The 24,719-nt window shown below is 43.0% G+C and overlaps 1 protein-coding gene across 2 annotated transcripts in view; it reads left to right on the forward strand.

Annotated features, from left to right (window-relative positions):
- Window positions 1-23,576, forward strand: part of TWF2 (twinfilin actin binding protein 2) — an 80,362-nt gene extending 56,786 nt beyond the window's left edge. For both annotated transcript variants that reach the window (XM_061617958.1, XM_061617957.1), the window contains 6 exons: window positions 1,207-1,302; window positions 3,787-3,891; window positions 18,008-18,133; window positions 18,282-18,432; window positions 18,894-19,015; window positions 21,301-23,576. In XM_061617958.1, coding sequence (XP_061473942.1) covers window positions 1,207-1,302; window positions 3,787-3,891; window positions 18,008-18,133; window positions 18,282-18,432; window positions 18,894-19,015; window positions 21,301-21,468 — 768 coding nt within the window. In that variant the 3' untranslated portion in view covers window positions 21,469-23,576. The remainder of the gene's footprint in view (window positions 1-1,206; window positions 1,303-3,786; window positions 3,892-18,007; window positions 18,134-18,281; window positions 18,433-18,893; window positions 19,016-21,300) is intronic.
- Window positions 23,577-24,719: the final 1,143 nt, after the last annotated feature.

Genomic DNA, 24,719 nt, shown 5'->3' on the forward strand with positions numbered 1-24,719 from the left:
CCCACTTCAGAGTGATGGTGTAGATCTTGAAAACTCTTATGTGAGCCTTCCCCAACTTGTGGCCCTCCAGATGTTGTTGGCCTCCATCTCCCATAAGTCACAGCCAGCATGGCCAGTAGTTGAGGAAGATGGGAGTTGTAGTCCAGCAACATCTGGAGGGCCCCACATTGGGGAAGGTTGCTGTAAATCTTTGGGGCCCAGGGTACCTTAAGGACTGCCTGCTTCCATATGAACTTGCCTTTATTGCTAATACTTTCTTGGAAGCCCTGCTCTGGATCCCTTTCTGCTGTACAGTACAATGGATAGTTACTATCTAGGGCAGGGTCTATTTCAACACTGGCACCAAATGTTGTGCCAGAATTCTGGAACTTTAGAGGTTTTACTCCTGACACTTAGGCAGGAAGCAAATACTGTGCTTTTTCAGAGACCCTTCAGGACTGAACTTGAGGGAATGCACAGTGTGTGTCCTGCTGGTTTTCTTTTTGCTGTCTAACTAATGAGTTAATAATTTTCTTCTGTTCTGCTTGTGGTATTTTGCTTTATTCATAGTTTTAATGAGCACTTGGATTTTAAATTTGAGCTGCCTTGAACACCTTTTTTTAGTTCAAAAGGGAGAGTATAAATATTTTTCTATTAAAATGCATACTTTCCAGGTTCGACCTGCATTAACAGCATTCATACATGGCTACCAACAGTGTGAGAGAGGTTCAAAGGATTTTTTTGGGGGGGGGGGGATAACCCATGTGTCAATCAACTGGATATTTCACCCAGTTATTAAACATGAAAAACCCCGACTGTGAAAACTGATACAGTATTATCTGTTGCTAACCATCCCAAGTTCTGATGTTGAACGCCCTGATAAGATCATCCAGAACTCCAGGGAATAGCTGTCAATTCCATTGACTCTGTATAATTGTTTGTACTGGCAGCCCTATAGATTTTATACCTGCATACCTTATGTGGCTTGACTTCATAGTCTGTTTGAATGTATTTTGGAACAGTAATTTGAAGGCAATTATTTTCTAAAAATAATGGCAAGGGAACATTGACTTAAAAATCAAGGTTCTTCTGATGAGCTCAGAAGCCACAAATGTGAAATCCTGCAATTACAGCATTCCTGGCCATGGTTGGCAGTGGCCATGAATCTCTTCCTATAGTGATGGAACGGCTTGTCCTTATCACTGATGTTTTTTTCTGTATGACCAGGTTAGACTGAAGATGCTTTATGCAGCAACCAGAGCAACAGTGAAGAAAGAGTTTGGAGGAGGACACGTAAAGGACGAGCTCTTTGGAACGGTTAAGGTATGGCAATATACAACAAAACCATTGTGAAGGCTGATTCTTTGGGGAAAGAGCCTTAGCCGTTGTTGTCTTGAACAATGTGGCATTTAGGAGGCAGGTATTTTCCTGGGTCATTCTGATTCTTCCCTCCTACATCCCCTTTGAGTAGCTTTCCATTCTTTAAGGCAGAAAAAAATTAAGTATGTAAAAAAAAATAGCCTGCTTTCCAGGAAAGTGAAAGATAAGTCTATCAAAGGCTACTAGCCATGATGACTATATTCTGCCTCCACTGTTGGAGGCGGTGTGCCGCTGAATACCAGCTTCTGGGAATCACACATTGGAAGAGCGCACAGGTCCTTCTTGCGGGCTTCCCATAGGCATCTGGTTGGCCACTTTGAGAGGATGCTGGAGGAGGTGGGTCTCTGGCCTGGTCCAGCCGGGCTCTTCTTATGTTCTTAAACTAACTGAGACCTTCAACTTTGTTCATTATTTCACACCCAAAAGTGAATACAGATTTATTCCGATTTATCTGATTGGTGGGTTTTTTGCTCTATTTGGGTCCTCATTGGATGGGATAGCAGTGTGTGTGTGTGGGGGGGAGGTTACAGAAATCCTTCAGTAAATGGTTTGTATGAATTATCACTGAGAGATACATGAGGATGTAAATTGTGTGATCTCTTTGTGCAACGTGGGCAAATATTATTTGCAGCTTATGGACTGTAGTTTTTCTTATGCCTGTTTTTAACCCTTTCTTCCTGAGTAAAGCTTTTGTTTACAGTGAAACAGAAGGGGTCTGGCTCCCTTAAATGCTGTTTTAAGAAGGCTGTGGGGAGGGCATGATTTGGCTGAATTTGGTGAGAGTCAGGGGTTGGACTTTGTGGACGTCATGCTTTCCCTTTCCTCCCAAAATTCAAGCAATACACTGTGATAAATAAAAAAAAGAAAAGGAGGTGCATAGGCTTAACATTAAGTTCAGGCACTCCCATTTGGGTGTTAAACAGGCATTGCTAGTTTCCTGTATATAAATATTTCAAAGCAACATAACCCAAATTGTGTACCAATATGAAACTTATTAGCTTCAGACCATGATTTTACGTATGATGCAATAGGAAACCCTGGTTTGCCAGCAATGATGTTCATGGCCCTGCGCTTTTCATGGAAAGTGCCATAAGGTGGCAGCATTGCTCATGAAAAGAGACTGCAATAGAACAGATATATTGTGGAATAAATCTTTTGTTTCTGCTTGCCCATCTGCAACCTTCTGTGGTTATACTTAACTGTCAAATCCTTAAGACATGTATGTCTTGGCCAGAAAATCTAATACTAAGCCCAGTCTACGGGCCCCAACAGCAGCTAACATGGACAAGTTCCTCTCATCAGTGGCATTTTTCTTTAAATGATGCATACGAAATTGAAAACACTGTAAATTTGTTCTGTGCAGGCTCTTAACCAACTTTAGCATTGGCTGGTCCCTGTGCGTACAGAGGCAGAGCAGAAATTGTACATACTTGCTGCCAACAGCTGCAGCCTTCTTTGGGTGGAGGAGTCCCTACAATTGGCCACAGAGAAGAATTAACTGCAGGGGAGAATTTCAGTCTTTCTGCAATCACAGCTTAGCATTGGGTCTCAACCTGGACAAACTGTGGTTTGTTTTAACTATGGCTTATACTAAATAAATTCAGGTTGATAAACCACTGTTTACAAACGTGGCTTGTTTTGGAAAACCGTAGTTAAGGCTTGATTAGCTGTGGGTAATCAAGAATGGAAGTTTCATTTATTTTCCTCATAGACGCTCTGAGAAATACATGAGCCCAAGACTTGCACAGTCTCATTCTTGTAACATCACAGCATGGTTTGGCATTACATACAAATGCAGTCAATGAGAATTCCCCTTGCCCTGGTTTCTGGACCTTTGTGACAGACAGAAGAATTCCTTTCCTTTAGTGGACAGTGGCATGCACATTACTTACCTGGCTTCCCAATGTTGTGCATTGCTGACTGTTTTTCAGAGGAGAGGTGAGGAGAGAGCTCAACACGGTGCAGGCAGAGCGGCAGGAGCATTGGATTGACTACACTGCTGCACCTGAATTGTGCCAAGCTCCCCACAACCCACCCCCCTTCTTTTCAGTAATCGGCAGTGATGCATGGTGTTGGAAAGCTAGCTAAGCAATGCTGCACCACCCACACCACACCACTGGCTGCTACTGCTCCTTTCTCTTTGAGCAGTTAATATGTTAAGCACTGTTTTACAGTGTCCCCCCAAATGTGGTATCCCCGTTTAGCAATGTTTACTGTGTTGCTCTTGTTTTAAATGAGAGCTTGTCCAGGGTCTTGATGCTACAGTGAATTCTAGAGTCACTGTTGAAGGCCCTGCACACCAAAATCAACTGATGACATCAGTAGGAGTTGTAAGGGTGACAGCCATTGATCTATGTAGCCCATTAAAAAAAGTATACTTTGAACCATATCTATGGTTGCTGCATCGCCTTCTCTGTTTGGCTGCAGGAAGACATCTCACTCAGTGGTTACCAGAAGCATGTGTCGTCATACTCTGCTCCAGCTCCTCTGACTGCAGCTGAACAAGAGCTTCAGCAGATCCGCATCAATGAGGTAAGAGGCAGCACATCAGGATGGTGATCCAAATGGTCCCTTGATGATCCTGCACAGCTTATCATTTTCCCTCAGCCTTGCAAAGAGAACAGTGTGCTTTCCAGTGTGCATTCTATTAGAAGAGGGTTGAGGGATATAACCTTGCTGCTGGTGGCAGAAAGGGCAGCCATGACAGTATTCCATTCTCTCCCATCTCTCTCTTGGCTGTGCACTCTGGTTAAGGAAGCTGGAAGTGCTCAATGTTGGAAACCGAGAGGAAGGCTTCTTGAGATGCAAACTGTTATAGATATATTCTCTTCTCCCCAAATTCCTCACCACCACCAAATTTCCATTCCTGTGTCCATTTCTTCCTTGTAGAGCCTGTTTCTTCACAGTTTCTACTTAACTGTTCCATTGCCCTCCGTTGCCTTTCCTCAGTCACCTACCTTTCGTCAGTTCCAGAGGACAGCAAACCTGTCAGCACTGATTGTGCTAGCTGGTAGCCAGACCACCACTATGAAATATTTTTTGTCTGAGTGATAGAAAAACATGGTGTTCCCGCAAAAAGAATAACTTGAGGGACAACATTGAATTGTCAAGGGACAGCTGTGCTTCTGTCGCTTGCCTCCAATGATTTCCTGGGCTTATTCAGGCAACATCACTTTTAGGAGTCAGTGAAATCATTCTGAGGGTTATGCTGAACTACTCCATTGAACAGTCTCCCCAGATGCTAGCCAGACACTTTGTCTCATAGTCATCATGCTGTTATCGTTCTCTGGTGGGGTAGCTCCACATAAGCAGTGAAGAAGGAGAATTGTAAAGTATGTTCTAATCCTGTGAGGAGACCTTTAAAGGGGGAGGTACTTATGGCCCTCCAAATGCTGCTGAACCCCAACTCCCAGCAGCCCCAGCCAGCATGGCTAGTGGTCAGAGATTATGGCCACTGTAGGCCAGCAATAACAGATTAGCTACCCCTGATTTGATGTATCCAGCATGGATGACTCCTAGCCATTCTGAAAGGTCTAGAGCAGGAATAGGGAACCTGTGGCCCTCAAGATGTTGCTGGATTATATCTCCCATCATTCCTGACCTTTGGCCATGCTGACTGGGGCTGATGGGAGTTGGAGCCCAACAACAACTGGAAGGCCAAAGGTTCCCTATCTCTGCTTTAAAGCAGTCACAGACCTTTATGGAACTGTGGCCAACACAACTTATCCATTGGTTGGAAGTTGGGGTCATGATCCTGTGCTTGGAAGCACGGTGTTGAATTAGGTAGTCTTCCAGTTGTATGAAATTTGAACCAAAAGCTATCCCAGCAGCTTATATAGACAGATAAATGGGGAGTTATCTTATGCCATTGTCCAAGTATTGTACAGTAATAGAATTCTCACTTGCTGTTTCTTTCCTTCTTGCCTGTTCCATTTTCCAAGCATTGCTTTCTATTACCACTTGCTCTTTTAAATTAATGTGTATCTGAACCATTTTTAAACTGCCAGGCCTTGAGGTTTAGGGCTCTCCTCTCCCAGTTGCAGGTGATGGTCAAATCAAATGACAATTTATGTGCCAGCTAGCATTCTCATTCGCACCAGCTTAAGCCTTTGCGATATTATCATCCCTAGCAGAAGGGGTGATGCAGAAGCCTGGAAATGGACAGAAAGAAATTGCTTTCAGCTTTTTCTAAAATGAGATTATAAGTGCAACAAGGTAAACACTTAAATAAGTGTCAAGCACATTCCAGGAGACAAACAGTGTAAAGATGAGAGTGGGTGGAAAGAAAAAGGGTTGGAGAGGGGAAGGGAACTGTCAGGAGCCCCCTCCCCGTTGCAGGTGAGGGGTATGGACTGAGGTGGGGAGGTGGCTCCCACAGGGGTGACTAGGGGAATGTGTGGAAGGTGTTGGAAGCAACCATAGCTGGACCCCTTCAGGGAGAATAAGAGACATGCACTAGGGAGAAGAGTCGGATGGAGGGAGTATTATTTTTCAAAATGGCTTTTGTTAAAGCAGAAAATTGGAGTGGGTGGAATAGAATGACATAAGGAAAGGCTGGGAGGAGGGCAGAGGCACCCTTGCCTTGGAATCGAGGGAGTTTGTGGAACCAAATTTCTCTACGTTGGTTTGGTTGGGTCAGGTCTGCGGATTCCTCTGCATTTGTTTCCATCTTACATTTCTGTCAGTCTGTAAGTTTAAATCATTTTTAAAAATGATGCCTCTTTTGCTGCATGTTACTGGCACAGGAACACAAGGGAAACACCAAATTTTCTTGTGTTTTCCTGAAAACACTGAGAAGGACTTGCAGTTCCGGGGGTGCCACTTTGATTGGGGTTCAGCTGGTGGGGGTCTTAGTCGCTGAAAATAAAATTCATGATATCTTTCCCCTCCCTAAACTTCATTCTCCAAATATTCCCTTAGCTCTTGTCTGTGTCAGTTGTTTGCCACACATCAGGGCCACACACCCTGCAACAGCTGTGCTGACCGCCTAGGAAAACGTTTGTGAGTGTGGGGTAACTAAAAATTGTTCTACCTTGGCGAGCAATTTTGCCTCCTCCAAGTTAGGGGATAAAGGAAGCCACAGACCTGAACTTTCAAGATCTGAGCAGGGTGGTTCATGACAGATGCTCTTGGAGGTCACTGATTCATAGCGTCGCCATAAGTCATAATCGACTTGAAGGCACATAACAACAACAACAAAGTTAGGGGATAAAGTTGTGCGTTTGGGGCACCAGGCATATAAATGACCCTTTTTCATGTTTTCTGGGAATCTGAGTATATATTGAGCTATGTGTGTGCCAAATTTCAACTTATGTTGGGGAAGTGGCATGAATATTGATACTCCTGTTAGCAAGCAAAAACAGCTTATTTTTGGGTAGACAAGTGGAACTTGCAACAAAATGTTGCAGGGTGGCGTGAGCCTCTTCAGCTATGCTTTCTTTCAGAGCACTCCATTCCACCACCACCCTTACAGTCTTCTGTCTTCCCTCCCCCCTTCCCATGGTTAGGCAGCATTCAGTGCCTACTAAGTGTGCATAGTCCTCACTGGGCTGTTTGGGGATTTCTCCAAGAAGGATTTTTGTTTCCTAAAATTATTTTGTTATTCTACAAACCTTTGGGTTTCCCCACGCCTACTGATACCTTTTTCTTGAGTATGGATGCTTCTGTTTTTGGCTACACGAAGACTGGCATTATGTGGAGGGCTGCTGTTCAGGATTCCGGCCACTCCATTGCATTCCCATTCCTACCTGGTTTTCCAGTCTCCCCCCAGGCACACAACAGTCTGTCAGTATTCTGTAGCTACTGAGCATGCTCAGTTTTCATTTGTCTTTTTTTTGAGGTTCTCCTCCACTCTTAAGCTTCCCACCACCATGTGTTTTTTATACTTTGGCAAATTGCTGGAGTTTCCCCAAGCCTGCTGTTACCTTTTTTTTGTGCATAGATGGTGGGGCTCTGACTGCCTAAGGACTAGCACTCAGAGAAATGGTAATGATGATCAAATCCACACAATCTAGGCTTTCTCATTTAAAAAAATGCAGCTCACCCCAATAGTTCTTTTCTTCCTCACCCCTTGACTCCATATCCATCTTACTCTGTATATAATTCCCTCGCGTACTGAGCATGTACTGAAGGCTATTCATTGACCACTGTGTAATCACAACTAGGCTGTAACATACCAAACTTGTATATAAAATATACAGCTCTGTAGCTTCCTCCTGCCCACCCTCCATCTGCTTGTTGAGCAATAGAGTTGAAATCATCCCAGCCCAGATATCATCTCTCATTCTGTACCCTTCTCCGAATATGCATGTGGATGTTTCTGCGGACAGGCGTCCAGCTTTACCACAGAGCTGCCTCTTCCACTCACCATCTCTGCATGGCTGACTGGTTCTGGCAGGCTATGAAGAGCTGTTCTCTGTTCAGTGCTCTTTTCCTGGGTCGTTGTGCAGGGGAGCCATTGTCCCTGTGGCAGGCGAGATGTCAGGGTTTTGTTTTTGGGGGCAGCTCAGAGAATTGATTATCCATGATGGAAGCCTAAATAACAAGCTCAGCTTCTTCATCTATCTCTTTTCTCCCCAAGCGTCGTTTGACAATACGGATAGACTATTTGAGAAACCCTGGACAGAATTTGTCTGTGACTGCAGTTTCTTTCCTTTTGGTTGAAGTATAAGATACTGTGCAACCAGGAGGGCAGGAACTGTCCCTGGGCAGGCAGATATATTCTCTCCATTCCCTTTCCATGAGACGCTCCTGCGAAGATAACAGGGTTTTATCCAGTTGGTGTCCTCCACTGATGGAAAGCTGTTTGGTCCAGCAGAGTCTTCTGTCAGCAGGAAAGGGATCAACATGAGCTTCAGCAATTTCCCCCCTCCCAGTGTGTCCCCCATCCCCCTGGAAGAGGTTGAGGAAGGGGCTGCAGGGGGAAGGGGGCTCCCATCAATGGAGGGACACCAACTGGATGCAACCCACTAGAAGCTGCTTTATACTGAGTCAGGCCATTGGTCCATTTAGCCCAGTAACCCCTTGCAACTGCTCTGGGTTCTTGGGCAGAAGTCTCTAGACAACTGTGAGGACTGGTACAGCCCAAAGCATCCTATACATCTGGACTGTTGTGATCATTCATTCTGAATTCATCCTTCAATCTCCCATGTTGGAAATAATCCTAGGAAACCTAGGGACAATTCTCTTCCTTTTATTCCATTCCATTCTGTCCCTTTTTCAGCCTAGCCCTGTTAAGACTCATTGCACCCTTGTTCAGTTGCAGGCATCTCCCCAGCATGCACATGGATGTCATTATATCAATATGCATGTTAGCAGATAGAGCCTGCCTCTCAGTAAGACCAGTTCTTGCCTTCCTGCTTATCAGGAAACAGCCACATAGCCTGACTCTGGACTGGGTTTTCAGTCCAAGATTCAAGTCCTTCAGACATTCCTTCAGATACTGAAGAAGACATTATCTTTCAGCACATACAGAAGGCCTTTTTTCACCATTGTGAAATCACAACCAGTCCCCAACATAAGAGGTTCCTCGGCAGAAAGCATAGATTCAGACAGGATTGTGCCTTCTGTCCTCCCATTTTATAAGAGAAGCAACATTCAGATTTGCCTTATTACGAGGCTTATTTTAGTTTTGCTTGATTCAAGCTGCTTTCTGCCTATGTCTTGCAGGTTAAAACAGCCCAGGTAAGTGCTTTCTGGTTTTTTCTTATTCTTCTTCTCTCTCTCCTATTTCCTTGAGTGAAGTGTGAGGACTAAACTAGGACATGCCAACAAGAAAGGTTCATGTGAAAGCTGGCATCCCAGATTTAAAGGAAATATAAATGTATATAGTCACTTACAGCACCTGATCCCATGTGCAAACTGAAGACAAAAGCCTGAAACATTTATTTGTACTGATATCTTTGCTATAGCACCAAATACTAATGACACCACACACACACACAGAGGTTTAATTGTGCTTGGTTGGGCAATCTTCATATCTCAAGTGCTGACATCATGTTATGCATTTAAAGTGTAAAAGGTCTATCCCTGTCCCCAGCTTTACTAAGTCCTTTAAAACTTAAATTGCCTTTTCTCATTCTGCGTTAGTTTGCACGTGCCATTGGCATGTTAGGAATGCTCACTAGACTGAGCAGGCAGAATTTCTTGGACTCGACAATTAGGTAAAGAACACTAGCAGATCACATTGATAAGCCTCTGCCAGCCTTGACTTATTTGCTTACCGGAGACAGACTGTTGGCGATAGCAGTTTCAGACCAGCAAGAAAAACTGCACACGTTATTGATCAGTGGAGAAGCTTTTCAGGCTTAATCCACAAGTTTAATAATCAGGCAGTGGACTTTATAGGTGCAAGAATGGAGCGCTGTTCTTTTAAAGGGGTGGGTGAATAATCAGAGTGGGAAGTATCTTGCATTTCTTCAAGGATTGCCTTTCTGTACCTGAGTGCCTGTTTGTGTGGTGCTTCTGTGTTCGTTCACCCAAAGAGAGGTCACTGTTTTCTTGGAGTGTTGCTTTCCTATGTCTCGTCTGACTTCACAGGACAGACTTCAGGTGGTATGCTAGGCATGCCTCAACTTTCCGTTCCCAGCATTGTAGTGTTTAGGTTGAACGGCTTCAAACATTTTCTTTCTTTTTTTAATTGTATGTTGTAGTACTGTGCTGCAGTTCACAATCATAGAGAAAGCTGTGAGGTCTTCATGGGATCATTCTCTACAATGAATGTGAGAACTGTATATATTTTAAAAAAAAACAGTTTGAGGAGCTGCTACACATTCACATGGATTAGAATAAGTGCCATGTGTACGTTATGTCAGAAAGTTGTAGAATATTGCATCCATAGGCTTATTCTGCCCTACACCTATCTATCTGTCTTTCTATCTACTTATTTATAAAAGTATTTATATACCGCCCTGTTGCAAAATATCAGGGTGATGTACAACAACACAAAAACATTTTAAAACAATACAAAGCAATCATTAAAATGACTGGCTGCTCCAAAAACATTTTAAACAGTTACATAGGCCTGTCAGCCCATAAAAATATTCAGGAGACGCCCTGAAAGTCAAAAGCGAGGGTGCTTGCTGAATCTCTGCCGGAAGAGTGTTCCACAGCATGGGAACGGCAACACAAAATGTCTGATGACTCGTTGATAATACGTTATTTGGGAATTACTATGCAGTCATATCAAAAAATTTTAAATGTACATTTGGAGAGGCATAGAAATAAAAATGGGGACTTCAATGAGTGTATTAAGGCAAGAGTGAAAGGTATTTAGAGTGTGGTAAGCAGTTGAGTAAGCATCAAAACTTCATTCATATCCTCTACGTTTCCAGTGTGAAGTTGAAAAATAGTATGTCATGCTTTGTGGATTAGAAAGAATGGGCTGTAAAGTTAAATAATCCAAATGTTACCTTAGTGCAGATCTGAAATCCAAGATATAAAGATACTACTGCATCTTTTTTGGAGGAGGTATTTTGTCCTTTTAATGCATACCATGAAGATTAACCTGAAAATGGATGTTTACCAAAAGAAGTAGAGAAATGATGGATACCATGTTTGGCTGAGTTCCAGGAACAGACTTAAACCTTGGGAATTTCCGGACTTTCAGCATTAAACCCTTCCATCGTATTGTCGCTTCTTCAAATACAATTGAAGGTTCTTTAGAATGTTGGAAATCTGCATAGTTCCTTAACTCAAATTAAAATAGGAGTAACTTCTTACTAAAGAATCACACTTTTTGTTAAAACTTTTTGATGCAACTTTTATCTTCAGAGAACAAAGTTGGGAAATCGCAGCTTAGCATTTCCTTTTCAGTGACTAAGGCCACAGTCAATTCAATGGCAGTAAGACCTATTGAAGTCTATAGGGCTTTCCTCTGAGTAGACATTGTGAACTGGTAGATGAACTTGGGCCCCAAACCAGCCATCTGGCCACCCACTTGCCAACCTAGATGTAAAAACAAGTGGAGAAAGTCACGTTTCTGGTAAGAAAACTTGCTGGCAGTTCCCTTTTAGGAGGCAGAGGTTGAAACACGGACTCATGCTCCATGACTCTGTTCAGGAAAACTATCTGATGCTCAGGACCTCTTGTTATAAAACATGTAAAACAAGTGGGCCTCTTTGTTCCACTACAGAGTCTGTGACTGACAAGTGTTTCTGATCTCTGGAGCACGATGGCTTTGCTTATACAATTTAAGTTGGTACTTTAATTGAACAAAGCTAGTCCCCAGTTTGTATACCAAACTCTGATCCACTTCACAAATTATCCAAAATAAAGACTCCCATGTTTTCCACTCTAAATTAACCACATCTTACCTGAAACCATCTTCAAACTGTGGTTTAGGATCCTGGTTTGTTCTGTAAATGGTAACCATAGTTTCTCAGTTCAGATGAAACATGAAGCTGTAGTTGAGACTTCCTGATTTAATCGGGTCTCATTCGGAGGGAACAAAGGGGCTGTATACATAAGCAAAAGGCTCGTTATTTTTTTTCTGTTTTCCGTTGCATGGCTCTTTAATTTTTTTCCAAAGAAATAATATAGTCAGACAAAATATATATTCAGAGAAGACCTAAAGATACCATGCACATGTTATAACCAAAACTGGACATTTTCATTGATTTAAGTCAGATCTTTGTAGAATTAACTATCATGCAATATTCACACAGTAATGAAGTCTGTAATCAAGTCCATCCTGAAAGATTATTGTTAAACCAAATGAGATCATTTGAATGTGGCCATTCTGTGTTGTGCTTTCTGTTCTCTTGCTGTTCTCTGGGTATTTCTGTTTGAAATTGTGTGGCATTCTTTCTAGTGTTTATGCAAGGAGCATGATCTACCTCTGTCTGTTAGAAGGCCTGTGGTTAGTGCATGACACTGTTTTACTATCTTACAGGGAAATGTCAGAGTTTGCTAACACATTTAGCTGTCTCCAGGCCTTTCCTTGTTGTGGCCAAACGTTTTGATTTATTTCTGTATGGATAGACCTTTAGTACAGAGCTAACCTTGTTGCCATTTTGTTTTGCATGTGCTCCAAGGATCTTCATTCCCTGGCCTCCAGCCGTGAGATGGTAGGCCGCCCTCCTCCTCATCTGTTCATTTGCTTTCACATTTTTGTGATAAATCCCAAGACAGCCCATCATAGATATAGATATAGAGACTGTGTAGCTTTATCTGCTGTCCTCCGCTTCATCGTTTTGTCAAATGGTTCTGCATTGATTTGCTCTTCCAGTTTCTTCTCTTCACTTGTCCCCATGACTCAAACTCCCAGGAGTCTAACACTGAGATGACAGGCTGGGCGCTGTGTATCTCTCCTCCTTCACAGTTATGTTCTCCTTTTGGAACTTCTTCTCTTGCATGTGTTAACTCTAACCCCAAGTTCAAAGCCTCTTCTTAAGAGGAAGAGCTATGGCTGTTCTACAGAAGACATTTTGGTTGCTGTTCTGTAACCCATTGTTGCCTCCCTCCTGCCTCAGAGGGGTGTTGAGTCAATGTATTTTAGTACCTGAGACTGTATAGTGGGAAGTCCCCCAGTTCAAACCTCAACTGAGCCGGGATCTCTTCAGACAGGCCACTCTCTCTCTAAGCCTCAGTCCCTCTCCCCAAATGCAATAAGCGGATGGTACCTTTAGGAGTATCCTAAATATTACCCAAGTAATTTTTGTAAAGCAGTTTGACCCCTTGGAAGAGCTTTGTAAATGCTTAAGTATAATTGTGACTCCATAAAACAAAGCTCATTGAAATAGAGATGTGGGGCCTACAACAAAATGCCTCAGTGTGGAGCACTCCTGTCCAGGGTTCCAACCAGCCATCCTCTTCTAGGGTGCTCTGTACCTCTTTCACCACCCAGGCTTTGGCTTCTCTCTGCTGCCCCGAACAACCAGCATTCTGTGCTCACTGAGCATGCTCAGTCCTCATTGGGCTGTTTTGGAGGGGGTCCCCTCTGAGGCTCTTTTATCCTAAAGTTTTGGGGGGGGTTGCATTTCTGTAAACCTTGTGGTTTCCCCAAGCCTGATGATATTGTGCATGGATGATGCCATTTTGAGTACATAAAGATTCACATTCAGGGAATGAATGTACTATTTGTGTATAGGATAGGCAGCATAGTAAGTTATCTAGTTTATTTATTTGATTGATTGAGTGCCTTTGTATCCCATGTTTCCTTCAAAGAGCTCAAGGGGGTATACATGGTCCCCATCCCCAATTTTATCCTCAAAGGAACCCTGTAAGTTTGGTTAGGCTCAGAGAGGGTGACTGGCCCAAAATCATGGAGCGAACTTCATGGGTGAATGGGAATTTGAGCCTGGGTCTCCCAGTCCTAGTTCAGCACTCTAACCACTATACCACATTGGCTGTCAGTTGCCTAGGAACTTTGTTTATACAGTAAAGTGGAGGATATGTGGCTAATACCGTAAACTTTATTGGTTAGTCTTTCCATATGGCAGTGGGACAAATGATGTTACTTGTGTATTCCTATGGGGCAATATTCAGCGCTAGTTCTACTTAGAGTACACCCACTGAAATTAATGGACATGATTTGGGTTCATTAATTTCAACAAGCCTTGTAAATAGAGACCTTATCCCAGTCTGCGTCTGTGTTGGAATTGCTTTTTAATGTGTTTTTAAAGTTTTTTTTAAAAAGATGTTTTTAAAGCTTTTTTTTAAAAAAAAGATGTTTTTAAAGATGTTCTAATATGTTTTTAAGGATGTTTTGTTGTAATATATTTTAAAGTCTGTTTTTATGATGTTTTAGAGTGTTTTTAGTGCTTTTGTTTTTCCACCCTGGGCTCCTACTGGGAGGAAGGATGGGATATACATCTAATAAATAAATAAAATTAATTTCAGTGTGTCTACTCTGAATAGGACTCAGCTGAATACAGCATATTGTCTTATAATATGAATTCAGAAATTATTATCTAAAAAATGAGAAGCTATTGACATGAATAGCTAATGGAGATCTTATGAAAGTACATCACATGAAGTTTAGTGTCAGCGTGTATTGGAGAAGGACATTCATGCTGTGTGCAGATGTGGACAAAGCCATGCAGTCCCAGCGTCTTTGACAAGCTGTATCTCTTCCCAGGGTATTGTCCCATGGAAAGCACTTGGCTGCATTTCTCGATGGGTTTTCAAATGTTTGGTTCTTGTACTTGTCAAAAGAAAAAAGTCATTGTGTGCTTTCTATTGAAAAATAGCTACATCCTCTTTGCACACAATATGAAACAAAAACCTACATCAAAATAATCTCAAACAGCATTCCCAGTAATTGTGCACTCAGTCACCTGCACTTGGTCCCACTGAAATTAGTGCCTGTCAGGGACTGTGTCCCCGTTGGTGATATTTTCTTTGTTTTATTTTTTTGTTTATGAAATGTACTGTATATCCCAAAGGAGCCTAGGGTGGCAGACACATCTGTTTTAAAACCGTACAAATAAAATAAGGATAGATCTAAAAACAATCACATATTCTCACAGTTAATAGTTTCAAGGTTGTTAGCAATAGGCATGGGGTGGGGAATCTTTTTTGGCCTGAGGGCACCATTCCCTTTTGGGGGGCAAATGCCAGTGGTGGGTAAGGCCAGAGGCAAAAGTAAATTGAGCAATAGGTGTAACTCTTGTACAGTATAGGCTACATTCCAGCCATGCAAAAGCCAGAGGTTTTGATGCCACCCCACATCTCTGTATCCTCTATCAGGGAAGCAAGAGGCGTTACCACAGTTAAACGGCACAGCGCAGGCAAAAGCCCTCTAGGAAGATGAGGGGCAGGTCCAGTGTGGGGATGTGGCCTAGGGAGAGTTCCAAGGTGGATAGAGAGGCCTGGGGGGCTGTATTCAACCCATGGGCTTGAGGTTTTCCACTCCTTTTTTCAGATTCTGTGTTCTACTGGAGTGCTTAGTGACTCTCCTTGGTTAGTAACTCAGCTCAGAATATGTGGAAGCTTTCAGGTCATTCTCTCTGTTACAACGTGACTTCATTTCCCTACATTCCGCATGACAGATGGTAGTGGGCTGTTGCTGCTGCCCATCAGTGGTTGAATACCCTCACCTTGAGGAGGTAGGCTATGTTGCCTGCATTTTGCTTTCTGTTCTCTCCATGGGGGGAGGGGGGAATCTTTCTCTTGATTGCCAGTTTGGTTGTATCCAACTTTATGTTCTCTCAAACAAACAAACATCCCAACAAACCAGAGTTCAGTTGCTGATATGCTAACCAAGAATGTGGGTCCCATTTTCTAAACTGTCTTGAGAGGTGCAAGTTCCTTAATGGGTAATGTGGATTTCTAATAGAAAGAACCTGGTTCCCTACCTTCCTTTTTGAATTGGATTTAGTGGATTAGATTTAGGGGAGGAGTAGGGATCAGGATCTATATGTGCTATGTATGCTGCATAGGATTGGGTCCTGGGCCATCTGGATGGAAATATTGGCCACCATCTCTGCTTCAGCTACAGCAGGAGAGAGAGCCCTTAGATGGCAGCACAGGACTTCCATTCAGGGAGCTTTGGTGGTACAGGAAAGGGGTATGCCACCATTGGTGCTTTGGGTTCCATCCTAAGGCCTACAGGGTAGATCCAGCCATTAATCTGCATAGCCTTGTGCCGGCCATAACATGGTCAGAGCTCTGCTATGGATGCTTCGCACAGAATGTCATGGTGACTACTGACTGCAATGCAAACTTCTTCCAGCACTGAAACAGCTGTGGGAGGAGAGAGCCACAGCCAGCATGGCCAATGGTTAAGAGTGATGGGTCATGGTCCAGCAACGTCTCAAGGGTATCACATTGGCTACCATAAGAACATAAGAAGAGCCTGCTGGATCAGGCCAGTGGCCCATCTAGTCCAGCATCCTGTTCTCACAGTGGCCAACCAGGTGCCTGGGGGAAGCCCGCAAGCAGGACCCGAGTGCAAGAACACTCTCCCCTCCTGAGGCTTCCGGCAACTGGTTTTCAGAAGCATGCTGCCTCTGACTAGGGTGGCAGAGCACAGCCATCATGGCTAGTAGCCATTGATAGCCCTGTCCTCCATGAATTACCCCTGAAGTACTACAACATAATCTATTTTAAGTAGTATTATTTTCAGGCATTCCACATCTCCAGACTTTCTAATTGAGTCAATCATATATTCTTCTGTATACTAGATCCTTATTCTCATACTTAATGCATTCCAAGTTATATCTGGACAAAGCTGGGATTCAGGTAATAATTTTTCATGCAGCAGAAAGTTATATTTCTGCCTCATGATAGAAAGTGAAGACCAGCTTTCATTCCATTATCAAGAATGAAAGTGACATATAATTACTCAATGAAGCGTGGGACCTATTTCTTTCTCCTCTATAAAGCATGAAGCTAAAAGCTAATTATTTTTCCTCCAGTACTGTGTGAAGCCTTATAAGACTGTGCTCCCCCCTTACTAGTACCTATGTTAGGAAGAAAAAAAATCATTGTATTTGTCAGCTATGACAGACTGTGCCAATATGTTTTAGTTAATTCACCAGAGTTGCCAGAATTGGTCAAAAGATTTACTTTTCTTCCGACTGTATTTTTTTAATGATATAACATTTTAACTGCAGCAATTAACTAATTTTATAAATATGAGAACCCCCCATAGCTCCTCTGTAAATCTCACACACCCCCAATAAACTCCTCCGATATAAACATTTAGGCAATGTAGAAAGGAATATGATGGGGGATGGTTGGATAAAGATCAAAACAGTTTTACAATTTTTTTCTGAACATGCTTCTATCCATAACGTATGGAGTATGCTTGACCAAAAGAAAAAAGAAAGAAAAAATGCATGCGTTTTTCTTTACAAGCAGGGGTGTTTTAGAAGGTGACTCAAGGGGCCTGATTCTTGGGGTTTTTGTGCTGGGTCCTATATCTCCTGACCCTTTCTCCAACTTAAATGTGAATGTACTGTCTTCAAGTCAATTCTGACTTATGGTGACCCTATGAATAGGGTTTTCATGAGGCTGAGAGGCAGCGACTGGCCCAAGGTCACCCAGTGAGCTTCATGGCTATGTGGGGATTCGAACCCTGGTCTCCCAGGTCGTAGTCCAACACCTTAACCATTACACCACAACTTAAAATTCACTTATTGCAAACCGCAATGCTGGTGAGATCCTGCCCACCCACCATCTTAATTTGCTCAGGGACCTAAATTTGCATTTATACATTGGCATATGCAAATTTGTGTCATGAGGCTCTGCCCCGTGTCTTTTCTTTTTAATATGTAGCAATACCCCTATAATTTATAGCCTGCCTACCAGACATTGTGATGTTATTGTTTTTAAAGCTAAATTGGCCAGCACCTCTTAGCTGAGCATTTGTGACAGAAATCCTGTCCAGAATTCCCCTTCGTTCTGTTTCCCTGACATGAGGCGTACAGCCTGGTCCTGCATCAGTCTGGAGTCGGGCACTGACTAGCCTTCTTGTTGGCTCCATCTGCTGTATTAGGATGGCAGCAGCCGCTGGTGCTGCAAGTCCAGCTTTTGGGGAAAGTAAAAAAGAGCAACCCCTGGTGTCGGGCTCTTCCTTTTATGGGTGCAGAAGCGTGTGAGCACCCTGAGTACGAACAGCATGGCTTGTTTTGCTATCATCTTCATTTTCCTTCTTTCATTTTGTCTGGGTCCATTCTCCCTCCCCCCCCCCCCCGGTTACCAGGTCAAGACTGAAATCAGCGTTGAGAGCAAGCACCAGACACTCCAGGGACTGGCTTTTCCTTTGCAGCCAGAAGCTCAGCAAGCCATTCAGTTACTAAAACATAAGAAGATCAATTACATCCAGCTGGTAAGGAGCCACTTCTGTACTTTTCAGTTTGGTCTTTAAATGCATCCTGCATTTCCGTGCAAGTCCTGCTTGCACTCTTCATCTCCCTGCATTTCCTCCCAGTCCAAATGTTATTCTGAAGTGTGTCTTCTTGCCTTTGTTTATACAGAAGCTGGACCTGGAGCGGGAGACCATTGACTTGGTCCACACGCATGCCACTGAGATAGCAGACCTGCCTAAAAGAATTCCTCAGGATTCTGCCCGTTATCACTTCTTTCTGTATAAGCACTCTCACGAGGGAGATTATCTAGAGTCAGTGGGTAAGCTCTGGGTGAATCTACAGCCTTGTCTTCTTTTGTTTGTTAAACTGAATCAGTCTAGATTTTTTCTTTGCCCTTTAAAAACCTGTGTGTATGTGTTCATTCATCCCTCTGGGACAGGCATAGGAATTTATTTTCTGAACGTACCAAAGGGCTTTTATCCAGGAATGGGCCTTTTTAAGTCCTTTCTGCTGAATTAATTTTTTTGCTCATGCAATTTCTCAAGTGCCAGAAGAAGCCTAATAAGCCATTGCTTTAGGTCAAAGGATTATAGGAAATCACTAGAATCAGTGCATGAAGAGAAAGCTGCTCAACTGCAAAGCTTTTGTCCAGTCTTCGTGTTTTGCATTTCCTTTCTTCTGTGGCAGACATTGCACACGTGGCTTTCACTTCCTATAGTGTTGTGGAATTAATCTTGGCTGGGATCTAGGGATAACTGGCCCCCTTTCTCTTCCTTGCAGTGTTTATCTACTCCATGCCTGGTTACAAATGTAGCATCAAAGAGCGCATGCTGTACTCCAGCTGCAAGAGCCGACTGCTTGACTCTGTGGAGCAAGATTTCTGCCTGGAGATTGCAAAGAAGGTAAGCTTTGACCCCTTGTCCCTTAAGCCTACATTGACAAAGGAAATCCTGTTCCTTTCATCTGGACAACAAACATTGTGAATGGTGTGAAGGACAAGTGAAGATTGGTAGGTGAAGGTGCTTCAAGAGAAGCTTACTCAGGAGCCAAAAGATTACTTTGAGCAAGAACTGCTCAAAGGGAAGTGCCTAATGGTCACATCTGATTTAAAGCATGATTAAATACATTAGTAGCAGGAGATCAGCTAGAGAGGCTGTTGGACCTTTTGGATGACAAGGGATTCAAGGGTGTGTTAGAGGAGGACATGGAGACTGCAGGGAAGCTGAATTAATTGTTTGCATCTGTCTTCACAGCAGAAGATGTAGAGCAGATCCCTGTCTCTGAACGAACTCAGGAAGGGGATCTAAGGAACTGAGACAAACAGTGGTGAAAAGACACCTTATTGATAAATTAAAAATGGACAAATCACTGAGCCCAGATGACATCCACCTGAGAGTTCTTAAAGAACTCAAATGTGAAATTGCTGATCTTCTAAGAAAAATATGTCTGTGAGATCAGCTTCCATACTTGAGGAATGGAAAATGACCAATTTTTAAAAGGGGCTCCGGGGAATTACAGGCCAGTTAGTTTAACTACCATCTGGGGAAACTGGTGGAAAGCATTCTTAAATTACCATTCATATAGAAGAACAAGTCTTGCTGAAGAAGAACTAGCATGGTTCTTTGAGAGTGTCAGTAAGCATATTGATGGGGTGATCCACGAGATATTGTGTACGTAGACTTTCAAAAAGCTTTTGACAAGGTACCTCATCAAAGACTCCTGAGTGAGCTTAGTAGTCATAGAGTAAGAGGAGAGGTCCTCTTGTGGATCAGGAACTAATTGAGGAACAGAAAGCAGAAGCTAGAAATAAATTGATAGTTCTCCCAGTGAAGGAATATAGAAAGTAGAGTCCCCCAAAGACATGTTTTGGGACTTTTTTTCTTTTTAATTTGTTTATTAATGATCTGGAGTTAGGGGTGAGCACTGAGGTGGCCATGCTTGCAGATGATGCCAAATTCAGGCTAGTAAAAACATAAAGGGATTGTGAGGAATTCCTAAAGGAGCCTTCCAAATTGGGTGAATGGGCATTAAAAAAGAACATACTGTTCAGTGTAAGCAGGTGTAAAGTGATGTACTTTGTGGCAAAAAAATCTTAGTTTCGCATATATGCTTATGGGGTCTAAAGTGATGGTGACTAATCAAGAAAGAAATCGTGGGGTCATGAGGGATAACTCAATGCAGATGTCAACCCAGTGTGTGGCAGCTATAAAAAAGATGAATGCCAGGTTGGGGATCATTTGGAAACAAGTTGTAAATAAAATTACTAACCATTATACAATTCCATGGTGTAACTGCACTTGTGATACTGTGTATAGTTGAGGTTGCCACACTCAAAAAGGGTACTGTAGAGCTAAAAAAATGTTCAGAAAAGGGCAACTGAAATTATTATGGCATTGGAACAACTCTCCAATGAGGAAAGATTATAGCATTGGGGGCTTTTTCATTTAAAAAAAAGTCAAGTGTGGGGGGACACACTAGAGGTGTATAAAATTATGCTTGGTGTGGGGAAAGTGGATAGATAGAGGTCTTTCTCCCTCTCTCATAACACTACAACCTGGGATTATCCAATGCACCTGAATGTTGAAAGACTCAGGACAGACTAAAGGAAATATTTCTTCACATGGTGCCTAATTAAATTATGGAATTCATTGCCATAAGATGTAGCAGTGGCCATCAACTTAGATGGCTTTACATGGCGTTTAGAGAAATGTAGTGGGGATAAAGCCATCAATGGCTATTAGATATGATGGCTGTATATTACCTCCAGTATCACAGTCTGTATGTCTCTGAATACCATTTGCTATGAGCACATGTGAGGAGAGTGTTTTTCCACTCATGTCCTGTTTGTGGGCTTCCCACAGACATCCGGTTGGCCTCTGTGAGAAGAGGATGCTGAATTAGATGGACCTTTAGTGTGATGTATTGGCCAAGAGTAATCTGAAAATCGCATGGATAACCTGAAAATTAGGAAAAACTGATGAGAAACTGTGCCAAAATGCTTGAGACAGAAAGAGGATCTGTTTGAAGCAGCATTGTAGAGGTGGATGGGTAGGAATGATTTGGGGGAAAGAGGTAAGGGAGAGGTAAGGGAGGCATTCTGAAGAAGGTGGTCCCTGGCTCATTTGAGATTGTAGATATTTTCAGAGGCCAGGACCGAGGACTGCATTTCATCTTTTCTCTTTGTCAGATTGAAATTGATGATGGCGCTGAGCTGACAGCAGAGTTCCTGTATGACGAGGTCCACCCAAAGCAGCATGCCTTCAAACAGGCCTTTGCCAAACCCAGGGGGCCTGTGGGAAAGAGAGGACAGAAGCGACTTATCAAAGGACCAGGCGAGAATGGTGAAGACAGCTAGATCCTAGCGGACAGGAGGACGGGTCAGGAAAGGGGCTCTGGAGATCTACCAGCCTCCAGAATTGCAGCTGCAACCAAATCCACCTCTCTGCATCTGAGCCTGTCCACTCAACTCCAGAGCAGTTTCCTCCACCTCCTTTCAAGTCATGTCCACTTGGTTTCATGGGGGGGGGGAGGTAGGAATCTGAGGGCGGAGAGGAAGAGGGAGAACTGTTGAGTGCCTTCTCTTCCTTTTTGCTCTGTTGTGTAACTCCTGAGAGGGGAAACCTTAATTGTTCTTGATTGAAATGACTCTTAAAACTGATGCTCCTGTTACTGCTTCATGTTGTCACCTGGTTTACTTGGAATCTGCACCACTCAAAGACTTTCTTCACCACTTATCTGTGGGTGCTATTCACATCCAAAGAGCAGAACTACCACCGCCACCTGAAAATAAAACTCAAAATGCCCTTTCTCTCACTGTTATAAAACATTGTATTAATGGCCCATGAAACTCCCACACTGTTAACAGCCATTCTGTGGCAAGATGGTGTGTTTGCCTAGGTACTCAGTACTCACTATTTGAGGTTTAAGGAGTGTGGTCCAGGGATTAACATTGCATCAGATATCTCCTCCCTTCCCCACTTTTTTGTTCAGTTTAAGCCTGTGGATTTGGTGGGGAAAGTGCTAGAGGTTAGTGGGATTTGCTGAAAAGGCAGAGGCATGTTATTTGGATGAAGAAAAGCTGTTCATTTCCATGCAACTAAAGGAGAGGCAGATGTTCCTGATAGTGGCCCTCATTTCATCAGTGAATAATCTTAACATCAAGTTTCCAGGCCTTAACAGGTAGCCTTGTTTGTGGCTAGAAGGTGAATTTCCACCACAAATCTACAGACAGAGATTGGATTTTACTGAAAGGAGTTCTGTCACTGTCTGCTTTATGACTTTTATAAAGCTATCAATTGGAGACCACAATTTTCTTTGTTTTCCTCTCTCTTCAGCCTCACTTTGATGGCTCACTGCCTTCTGTTGCAGCCACATGAGAAGGAAGACAAGAGTAATTAGAAAGAGTGAAGCCTAATCCCAGTCCAGTTCCTCATGGGGGCTGTTTGACCTTCCAAGTTCAAGGCTGCAGCGTGTGTGTTTTTCAAGTCGCCTCCATGCATAGCTGTGGTATACTTTGCCACACCAGCATCTCATCCTGCATTGGCTCCCAGCCAAATGCTGCATTGACTTGCTTAGGTCCTGCTCTGACTTAATGAGATAGCGAGCTTCATGAACTGCCTTTTCTCAAGCTAGATGGTTCCAAATGTTGCATCCAGTTGGGCTTTGCTGTAAAGCCACCCAGTTCCTTGGCCCAGAGATACGTTTGCTCTGATGTTGTCCTCTCTCCCCTGCACCCTAGATTGTGTCACCCAGCAATTGCATCCCTTTGTTGTAATCCAGCGCTGCACTCACACACAACTGTAGGTTACAATGCAAGATCATGCTGATCCTTAGCTATACAGTAGAGCTTTGCCAAGCTAAGGGAACATGAGCACTTTCACAGGCTGCTGAACACAGATTGGGTTGTGTTCTTCAGAGAATGTGCTTTGCCCACAGGCTTATTCATTCCTTGTGATGGATGTTGTTTACCATGGCACTAACGTTCTGTGCCCAAGTGACTGCTGTAGATCCATGTAAACCAGGTAGAAGCAAAGGACAGCTGATGGTGTGATAGTGTTACCCATGTACAGAGGTGACTGGAGCAGCTCATGAATGAAGGACAATTGAATTGCCAGGGCTGGTGGTAGAAGAAGACTTCTCAATCTGCTCTGAAGGCTAGAGAAGAAGTAGGCCATAAGCTAGCTCAAGCAAGCAATGTGATCTGGATTGGGCACTTCTGAAAATCGTTGTAGTAGATGTGTTCATTCCATGGGGGTCTCTCAATTTAATGTGCATGATTAAAATTCTTCTGACCCCTGGGGAATTTCTTAGTGGTCTGTTTTGTATCTCATTAAAAAAAACCCACACAAATGTTAAGCCTTTTTTATATAACAGAGCCAATTGTATAGTGTTAGCTTGATTGCTTTGAATTTTGATTGCTTCCCCTGGCCCCCCTTTTTAATAAAGTCACTGTATTCTTTTGAAGTCAACAGAAGAAGCAGATAATTGAAGCAACAAAGAATGTTGCAACAGTTGTGAAGGAAAGAGCCTGAATTTACTCTAACTTGTTCATTTACATGGTGAACACAGCTGGGGCTTGAGTCTACGGTTCAAGAAAGTAAGGGTGGATTTCTCCAAATTCAAAGTGCTCTGCACTACAGCAAATTCAAGTGTAAGGGGTTTTTTTTTTAGAAAGAAGAGACAGAACAATTCAAACTATTAGTACAGAGAAGAAATCTAGATTTTAATTCTCTCTCAATTCTTTTTTTTTTAGACTGTGTGATAACAGTTTTTGCCAGTTTGGGAGGTTTGTTAGGAGGATTTGGGACAATTTCTTTTCTGACATTAATAATTTTCTCCACAGTGGGCAACAGGTCTTGCTTCCAGTATGTAGCGACAAGAAGACATTGATTAGATTCAAAGTTTGGCCTCACCCAGCATTGCCTTGTTCAGGCAGCAGGATGCAGATTCAAATAGGAATAATGACATCCTCCACTGATTTATTATTATTGTTTTCTTTGACCAAAACTCAAACTGTCAAGCTACATGCCATAGTAGACTGCCTCTCTCCCCCATCCCCAATTTTTGTTGCTATACCACCATAATTGTTGACAACTCTAGGCCAGGGGTAGCCAATGTGGTACCCTCCAGATGTTACTAGACTCCAACTCCCATCAGCCCCAGCCAGCATAGCAAATTGCTAGGGATGATGGGAACTGGAGTCCAACAACATCTGGAGAGAGACACGTTGGCAACCCCTCTAGACTCTTAATTATTTGGCTTATCTTTTCCCTCACGTTCCCCCTCCCTGATAACACTGAGGCAACAATTCTGTGGGGTAAGTTTGCATTTTAGGTTGGGTGTGTCACATGTGAATAATCTAGTTTACCTGTGCTTCATGTGCTGCTGGATGTTGCCACTGATTATGGGCATTTACATTGCCACTGTGAGACATAGCGAATCAGCAAAATATTTTCTTGATTTGAGGTAATGCATACTGATGACTCTGTCATTCCATGCCCTCAGGAATGTGCAAAAAGTCAAGCAGTTTTTCAGAGCATGTACCACAGGCCGAAGCAAAGGGGCATCCAGAGGAGCATTTGTTGACTTGGATGTGTTTTCCATTCT

The sequence above is a fragment of the Rhineura floridana genome, chromosome 3 (genome assembly GCF_030035675.1).
Source record: "Rhineura floridana isolate rRhiFlo1 chromosome 3, rRhiFlo1.hap2, whole genome shotgun sequence".
NCBI classification, from domain to species: domain Eukaryota; kingdom Metazoa; phylum Chordata; class Lepidosauria; order Squamata; family Rhineuridae; genus Rhineura; species Rhineura floridana.